This window comes from Austrofundulus limnaeus, unplaced genomic scaffold (assembly GCF_001266775.1).
Source record: "Austrofundulus limnaeus strain Quisiro unplaced genomic scaffold, Austrofundulus_limnaeus-1.0 Scaffold17, whole genome shotgun sequence".
Classification (NCBI taxonomy): Eukaryota; Metazoa; Chordata; class Actinopteri; order Cyprinodontiformes; family Rivulidae; genus Austrofundulus; species Austrofundulus limnaeus.
This window is the reverse complement of record NW_013952419.1, coordinates 1,001,761-1,010,331: the sequence shown is the minus strand read 5'-3', so window position 1 is coordinate 1,010,331 and position 8,571 is coordinate 1,001,761. Positions and strand designations below refer to the sequence as shown.

Below are 8,571 nucleotides of genomic sequence, written 5' to 3'. Positions count from 1 at the left end.
GTTCAGCAGTGCATTCTGGGCAGAAACAAAATGCGGGAACTGTCAGCCAATAAAAATCGCCATCAGCAGGGCGGAGGCTTCTCTTCAGCCAATCAGAAAACAAAGATGAAACGAAGGGCCGGGCAGACGAACCACGCGTCCTTCCATAAATGAAGGAATAACAAGGCAGCATTTTTTTGTTCAACCTGCTTTTTCAGATAGTTAAACTCCACAGAGAGACGGTAAGCGTCGACTTCATGATGAAATGTGTGTTTTTCTGTGATTACTGCAGCCAGTGTGAACAGAAAAAAAAAACAGGTTGTTGCTGCTCGCATGCAGCTATTGTCTATGTTGCTTCGTTTGTTAGCCATTAAAAKGGCATGGATCCGCTAGTTTGCAAACCTGAGCTTGTGGCAGTCAGGTTTACAAATTATCTTCCACTAATTCATAAATAATTCGTTTTGTCTTAAATTCTCAYCATTATTGTTTTAAAACTGCACCTGTAGGCTCCGGCCGGTTTGCACTTCTTCTGCACAGGATGAGGTCAAAGGTTCATTAGGCTTGAACACTAATCTAAATCATTAGCACAAGATGCTAACAATCGGCTCCTGTAATGAAGTGTTGGTACTGGATTCAATAGCTGCTTGTCATTTCAATGCCTGGTTCTGATTTATCTCCTGCAGTCAGAGCCACCATGTCGGACAAGAAGGCTGTGATCAAGAATGCAGACATGTCAGATGAGATGCAACAAGATGCAGTAGACTGTGCCATGCAGGCCATGGAGAAGTACAACATCGAGAAGGATATTGCTGCATTTGTCAAGAAGGTTGGGTTTTCAATCACTGAACAATGTAAATGTATCTGCTAAGGCCTTCTTGTTAGTGATTGTCTGTTTTCGCAGGAGTTTGACAAGAAGTACAACCCCACATGGCATTGCATCGTCGGGAGGAACTTTGGCAGCTACGTGACGCACGAGACGAAACATTTCATCTACTTTTACTTGGGTCAGGTGGCCATACTGTTGTTCAAGTCTGGCTGAAACACCCACCTGTGCCACATTTGTAAATTTYACACCGCCTTTCTGCAGACATGCCTACCTCCTGGTTCCTTGCTTACTTCAGTTACATTGTGCCACCTGCAACACTTCCATTGGTGGACGGTGCTTTAGTTGTGTGTGGACTGGTGATCCATCTTTTGTAGAAACTGCCKGTCTAGAGCTGAATCTGGCAGCGGCGTTTGACCTGCATCCATACATACTGACAGATTTCGTTGTCTTAAAATTTCTAGATGTTTTTTTGTTTTTGCTGTTGGGGCTGGCCTGTCTTATTTCACAAGAGTATGTTGTAAAATAAGTTATTTTCATTGCATTAAAATCAGCAACGGYGCTTTTGTTCAAATGCCTTTTTAATTTTAAGTGACAGCTGGTGGCCTGAAGATGAAAGGGGAAAACACACCATGACTGTTGCAAAACTTAATAAAAGGCTGTGACAGGCTGATTTAAAGGTTTGTACATGCTTGAACATTCCTGGCAACGCTTGTGAATATTTGCAGTGTTGCAGCTGCATCTCTGTAAATGGAAACTGTGATCTTTACAGTCATCACTTCAAACATGTTGAGCACAAACCAACTTTGAGACATTAAACTGGTTCAAAATGTATGTGTTGTAATTTGTTTTACATAAGATGTTTTGGTGTTTGTTTTTAAGAAGGATGTTAAGGGTTGCATTAAACCAGGACTATTCAACTGGCGGCCCGTGGGCCACATCCGGCCCACGAGTGACCAGTTCAGCCTGCCAAGTGGTTCGCTCATCTCTTAAACCTAAACCCCTGGTTTTCTACTTTAATTACTCAGTCATTTTAGATAGACATGTTTGTCTACAGAAATCTTAGCTACAAGCTGGTAACCATTTCTATGAACATCCAAGACATTTAAAAATTACAAGCAGGTTTTAAAATATGGCAAGTCAGATCTACCAAAATATTTTGTGGTAAATAAGAGGCATAATGTGTTTTTTTGTTTTTATCACTACATTTATTAGATAGGGTTTTGTATGTTTTCATGATTAAATACAGCAAAATAAACTATTTCAAAGGTAACAGGTCTTTGTAATACTTTTATTTACAAAACGTTAACTGCTGGATGTTCGGCCCCTGTGCTGTTGATCTGCATTAACTGTGGCCCCTGGTGCAATTTAGTTGAATAGCCCTGCATTAACTATTGCAATTTTAATCACTAAAGTAGCACTAAATTGCAGTGTTTGTCATAATTTAGAAGTTAATAAATCTATTGAGATTTTGCCTTTTAATAAACTTAAAGGAATAAACATTAATTATGGGCTAGAAAAGCAGATGCCTGAAACTTTTCCTAGACATTTAACAAAATTTAACCAATGAACATTTCAAATTCACCTAGGTTTCCTCGTTTTAAAATAAAAAGCATGGCTTTATCAGCTCTTTTTATTAAATATACTTGGAATATGAATGTTTTATTTTATATTTAAAACCTTACTGCCTATGTGAAGCTTTTTCATGTAGATATATTTCTGACCTACAGGGGGCAGTAAGCAGCATGTGTTGACGTCACGCTTGAAAATAGGAGCGGTGTACTTCCGGCCGGGGGTCAGGAAAACATGGCGGCTCSTGTCGGGATGTCGGCACCGGCTTTRGGCCCTCGTGCMGTCCCTGRTTTCTCCTCGGTGGCTCTGTCCGCCGACGCGGCCCCGTTCACTCCTCTGTCGGCGGACGGCTCGCACGTCGACTACCCTTCGGACGCTGAAAAGCAGTTCTCCCGCTGCGCCTCGAAGCTCCGAGCCCTGCGAGCATCCTCCGGCCAACTGAGAGAGGAGCTCAACCAGATGTTTGACCAGCTGCTGTCCGAGAACTACAGCAGAACCTTCGAGCCCAACATCAACATCAGACCGGAGGTGACGACACACATAGGCTGACTTTGGCACCTATATTCACCACATGGAATCAGTCGAACTGCATTAATAAGCACTTCTCACTGCTTTAAAACAGATAAAACAAAAATAAACATAGCTACAAGCAGACTTGAGGTGTCCAGGAAAGCTAGAAAAAGAGAACTACGTTGACATTTGTTTTGTAAACAAAGCTCAACTAATGCCAGCATGTGAAATGTGTCACTTTGCTAGGCGAATCTGTAGCAAAACAAACAAAAGACTTCAGATCATAGTTCAAGTTCAACAACTGATTAAAATGATTTAGTGCTGAACTCCTCACCTTTTTTTAATTTCAGGATGTGTGTATCCTGCTGCAACATGTCAGRAGTCTTGTGCCTCTAAATCAGGAACATTTAGTGGTCAAATTCTGCCAACTCATACATCACCTCTTAAATCAACTAAAGGTAAACAACATGCATTAAAACTCACAATGCTGCATATTTATAATCAAAAACAGACTAAAAAATTTACACTAATGTTTTCCTGCTTGGGTTTTTTCCTCAGGTAATAATGGACGAACAGACTCTGGAAGTGTTGGTGAACTATACAGCCCGGGCTTTAAAAGAGTGCAGCACGTGGACCCACCCGGATGTCCTCCTGGCACTCTCCACAGTAGTTTATGGGAATGGACCTCATTGCCACCAGGTAGATGTTTCAACTGTGAGAGCATAATGTGGCCTTTTTCAAATGCTTACCCCGAGGTGCCTCTCATTCCCAGCTTGTCAGCGACTTACTGAGTGAAGGTGGAGTCCTTCTACAGTACAGCTCTCCATCTCAGCCGAGTGTTGAGCTGCAGCGKGTCGCTCTCACCTGCATGGCCAACATCTGTCTCAGGTGGGCTTTATCAGRAGCCTTACTCTAGGTGTGGTGCTTTGATTGTAGTGGATTATACTTTAAAAAACATTTTCAGCAAATATCTTGAGATGTTTGTTAGTTCTTGGAGTGTGTGTTAGTGAWGACTCTCAGCTTCTACCACTAAAGTTTAGTTCAATATTTGTAAAAAAAAAAAAATGTTATATTCGTGTTTGCTATGGTCAAAAAGCTGTGGTGGTCATCTTGCATTGAGCTGACTCCAAAAGTTAATTAGTTGTAAATGTGCAACTAAAACATTATGTCCATTGTTGAGGCTTTTATTTTCAATCCAAATGTTGGGGTGCATAATCGTTTTCTTCTTCTAGTCATCTTGCAATTTTTGTGCTATTTCAAATATTTATACATCAAACCGTTCAGCTCCTTTAGGACATTCCGGCATTGATTTTATGTACTTCAGAAATTTATAATTTTTAAGATATTTAGCTTTTACTGACTTTTTTTTTCTTGTTGAAAATGAATGGAGCTGTCTTTAACATCATTAAAACCCTTTAAAATTATCATAAATCTTTACTGTACTGTTTTACTTTTTGTTCAAGTTCTGCTTTTTTAAAACTCCTTTGTTCTAATTTCAGACTCCTTTGGCTTCTATTTGGATGATTTTCTGCTACTCTTTTGCTTCTTTCAGCTGTTTTTGTGTTTTTAGCTACTTTTTATCTAATTTGAGCTCTTTTTTCAGCTAATTTCACATTTTTGTGATAATTTCAGCTTCTTACTGCTTTATTCYGCAAACATGCTCTGTTTTTTAATTCTGTTTTTTATTTCAGGTCCTTTTTAAACCAATTTTTTTAGTAATTTTTAGCTATTCAGCATTAAGCATTCACTCTGCTTTTTCATAAATAATGTAAATTACTTATTATCAGGGCTATGGGGTTACGTGATGTTTGCTGTGCTGTAAGCTGTCTTCTTGTYCTCCCCTGGGTTGTTGCTCTGCAGGGTTCCAGGTCAGCCACCTTTGGATGATCAGTACAGAAGTGTTTGCTTCAGAGTGTTTCTGAAGACACTGCAGTCACCTAAACCTCCCGACACTGACGACCTCTTCTACTGCATGGTATCTACACTCGGTGCAGCTCTGAAGGTTCAGGGGGGATAAAGAATGCATTTATTCAAAGCTGAATGCTTGTGCAGGTGGTCCAAGCAGCACTGAAGGGTCTTCAGTGTTGTCTCTCCGGTGGAAAGTGGAAATTTGGAGGGGAGGAGCTTGGATCTGCTCTGGCTGCGCTTAAGGTGGAAAATCGTGCTGCTCTGTTGAATTCTTCARGTTTTCTGTGCGTTAATTTGAAATCTTGCTCCTGTGTTGCACAGAGGCTCATGTTCCAGGGAGCCCCAGGTTTGAGCGTGGACTGGCCCRCTGTGCTCTACCCAGCGCTCCTCTCTCAGTACGAAGGTGTCTCTGCAGAAAAACCTGCAGAAACACAAAAATCTTCGGAAACGCCGAAAGATGCTGACACAAGCGGAAAAGCTTCAGGCGTATGTAGAGCATTCATTTTTACTGGTCTTATTTATTTATTTATTTATTTATTTTTGTCATTTTCTGATGGTTTTCCTTTGGTTTCTCCTAAGAAAAAAAAGAAGAAATCAAAAGGAAAAGGTAAGAAGACGAAGACTGATGACAGAGAGGATGATGGGAAGGAGAAAGATAAAGAGGCGGAGCCTATTCGTCAACGAGGAGGAGAAGATGGAGTTAGAGATGACAGGGAGGTGTTGCTCAAACCTTCTGTCTCACTTCTCTACCCGTTGTGGAAGCTAACCAGCTCAGACTCTGAGTTTTCTGACGCAGAAGGCAACGCACAGAGCAAATTAAGGTACAGAGTGACCTGTTCCCACGCGTTCATCCTTATTAGATTATCTACACTTTGTAACAAGTTTAAAGTCCAGTATTTTACTCTGTCAGACTTTACCATGGCCGTGTGCGTCAGGGAGCCCTGCACTGCATGCTGGCAGTGGTCAAAGCTGTGGAGAAGAGGACTCTGTATGGATACTGGTCCTCCTTCATCCCTGACTCCCCTACAGGGGGTCCGCCCCCTTTAACTCTCCTCACAATCATACTGAAGGACTCTTCCCCAAAGGTGTGACTCACCATAAATATTTCTTACATTTCTCATCAGTATTTCTGAAGCATTACACACCGTATTTCATCTGTTTGTTTGTTTGTTTTTGTCTTCTGTTTCCAGGTACGATTGTGTGCACTTCAGGTGTTGTCGGCCATACTCGATGGCTCCCGTCAGTTTCTGGCCGCYGCCGAGGACACGGCGTCCCCCCGGACGTCTTACACCCCGTTCTCCTTCACGCTGGCCACCGCCATCAGAGAGCTGCACCGAGCGCTCAGTCTGGCTCTGCTGGCCGAGACCTCCCCTCAAACTCTCACGCAGGTCGTAAAGGTGGGATGAAGCCAGTCATAGTGAGCTTTCCCTTCAAGTTACAGGARAAGTTAAAGGCCTAGGATTCCTTAAAGGAATGCATATTTCATGCCAGACTTTTAGACTTAGATCACCTTAGGTTGAGATGTGATGGAGTTTGATCAGGTTTGATCAAACTTTGTGTGCAAACTTGTGAGATGCCACACTCAGAGTAAATGTTGAGAATGACTCTCAGCTACAATCACACCAAATTTTAGGTCAGTGTTTGTAAAATTGACTGAGCCATACCCTTTTTTTTTTTGTTTTTATTTTTTTACGTCACTTGTCTGTGACAGCCATCTTGAATTGTCCAAGAGGTAAAGAGTGTGTCTCAGTTCAGGGGCTTGAGGCCCTACGTAGGCCACAGCCTATGCAGTCGAAGTAGGCTGCATAAAACAGCTGTTAATGAGACGGTCTAGTCCTCGGGTCATATGTTTTATAAAATGCATTAGGACATGTACTCATACGTCCTTTCTCTGGAGGAATAAGTTCACAGTTAAAAACATTACGCGTAAATAAATAACATAACCGGCCGACAAATGTGGACTTCAAAACATGCAGCCAGGGTTCCAAAATAAGGCCTTAATTAGCCTTAAAATGTCTTAAATCAATCTTTCAGAAGTCTTAAAAATGTGAACACATTGTAAGTAAGATGATTGTAATTAATCTGAAATATTAAAATAATTGGTAACATTTATTTTTTAAATAGTCACATGCAGACATCCTCCTTTGACATCACTTCCTGTTATTTCACATGCAAATATCTCAACAACTGTCCATCTGAGCAATGTGAAATTTGTTTTGTAATATGTTAATGTCTTTTCAAAAATGCATTCACTTTTCTTACAAATGTTGATGTCACYGGCACTTTAAGGTTTTATCTACAGCAAACTAGGGTTAAGACCCCACTGTGGGTCCTAAAACTCCAAATTTTGGGTCGTTAAACTGACTGCTAAGAATGTTTTTGATATATTTGATGAAAAAGCATTTAGATATGGATAAAAACAGTTGGTCTGTTAGCAATATTTGAATACTTCAATCAAAAATACTTTTATGAGTTTCTGCTACAGTTTCATTTTTTGTCATTTGTGTTTTATTATGAAACTGGTCTTAAATGTAATTTCAGTTGGCATTAAAAAGTCTTAAATTGAACTTGCTTTAAACTGTAGGAACTGAGACGCAGCCGACATGTTGTGAACTAACAGCTTCCCTCCTCTCTCTCAGTGCTTGGCGTTCTTGGTGTCCAACGCTCCCTACCACCGCCTCCGCCCCGGACTCCTCAGCCAGCTCTGGAAGCAGATTCGTTCATACGTGCGCCACAGAGGTCGGTCCGTGGTTGTTAAAGGTCACGCCGTGTGAGAGAGCGGGTCAGGAAGGTTTGGTTTGTGATGGAACAACTTTGTCTTTCTCCAGACGTGACCGTCCGTGTGTCTGTGCTCACGCTGTACGGCGCCCTGGTGACGACCCAGGCCCCCCTCCCGGAGGTGCAGCTGCTCCTCCAGCAGCCGGAGCCCGGTGGCTGCGGCGGCACGTCGGGCTCCTTCACGCCGCAGGACTCCGCTCTCAGCTGGAGGCAGAGAAATGGCGTGGCCTCGCCCGCTCGCACGCAGTCCCCCCACAGTCCTCACACGCCGGCCGAGGGGGGAAGCTCTCCACCATGGCTGCTGAAGCTGTGCGTGTCGCTGGTGACTCAGCCCAAGGAGGACCAATCAGACTCTGAGGGAGCAGGAGGGGGGGCTGCATTAGAGCCCTCTCCTGTTCGACTAGCAGCTTTACAGGTGAGCGACGGTGGAAAGAACAAATCGAGTGATAACTGGTTCTGTTTTGTCTTTCTAACCCSTGTGCCTCCCTCAGGTTCTGTCCCACCTCGTGCGTGGTTACTTCCCTCTGACTCAGTCCAGTCTGTGTGAGYTTGGACAGGTGAGCGCTCGCTGCCTCGGGGAGATGGACCCCTCCTTACAACTACATGGAGCTAAGGTAACGCCTTCCACTTCTTCTGTAAGCAGAAGCAGAAGCACACATTTTTATCTGTTCAGAAAAAGCACAAGAACACTTGTATCTATTTCTAATTTAGCTACTAGAGGAGTTTGGTACGGGAATAATCCTGCAGTACAGAGCAGAAACCAGCGTTCCTGAAAGCTCAAGAGTCCCCATAAACCAAGTGAGTACAGGAATTCCCTCTTGTATTTTATCAACTAGTTGCTTTTGAATGAAATCCTATACATTGCAAAAACTATCTATCTAGTCAAGTTTTAAAATCTTATATCCAGCCAAAAAGTATTTTTGATCTTGTTTTGAGACTGATTTACTAAACAAGAACTGATTGTGTAAGAATAATAATCTTGTTTTCAGAATGTGTAAGAT

The 8,571-nt window shown here is 42.4% G+C and overlaps 2 protein-coding genes across 3 annotated transcripts in view; both read left to right on the top strand.

The window, feature by feature from the left end:
• Positions 1-107: 107 nt before the first annotated feature.
• Positions 108-1,636, top strand: dynll2b (dynein, light chain, LC8-type 2b). The gene is made up of 3 exons (XM_014003192.1): positions 108-221; positions 663-805; positions 881-1,636. The coding sequence occupies exons 2-3, from the start codon at positions 674-676 to the stop codon at positions 1,016-1,018; spliced, it is 270 nt and encodes an 89-aa protein (XP_013858646.1). The 5' UTR covers positions 108-221; positions 663-673; the 3' UTR covers positions 1,019-1,636.
• Positions 1,637-2,539: 903 nt separating this feature from the next.
• heatr6 (HEAT repeat containing 6) overlaps positions 2,540-8,571 on the top strand; it is an 11,767-nt gene continuing 5,735 nt past the window's right edge. The window contains exons 1-14 of one of the 2 annotated variants that reach the window (XM_014003188.1): positions 2,542-2,902; positions 3,235-3,342; positions 3,443-3,583; positions 3,657-3,772; positions 4,745-4,859; positions 4,937-5,035; positions 5,114-5,278; positions 5,372-5,613; positions 5,703-5,877; positions 5,983-6,189; positions 7,432-7,531; positions 7,621-7,985; positions 8,062-8,184; positions 8,282-8,368. In XM_014003188.1, the coding sequence (XP_013858642.1) occupies positions 2,609-2,902; positions 3,235-3,342; positions 3,443-3,583; positions 3,657-3,772; positions 4,745-4,859; positions 4,937-5,035; positions 5,114-5,278; positions 5,372-5,613; positions 5,703-5,877; positions 5,983-6,189; positions 7,432-7,531; positions 7,621-7,985; positions 8,062-8,184; positions 8,282-8,368 (2,337 nt within the window). In that variant the 5' untranslated portion in view covers positions 2,542-2,608. Of the gene's footprint in view, positions 2,903-3,234; positions 3,343-3,442; positions 3,584-3,656; positions 3,773-4,744; positions 4,860-4,936; positions 5,036-5,113; positions 5,279-5,371; positions 5,614-5,702; positions 5,878-5,982; positions 6,190-7,431; positions 7,532-7,620; positions 7,986-8,061; positions 8,185-8,281; positions 8,369-8,571 lie in introns of both variants that reach the window. The other variant, XM_014003189.1, reaches the window with a different exon arrangement.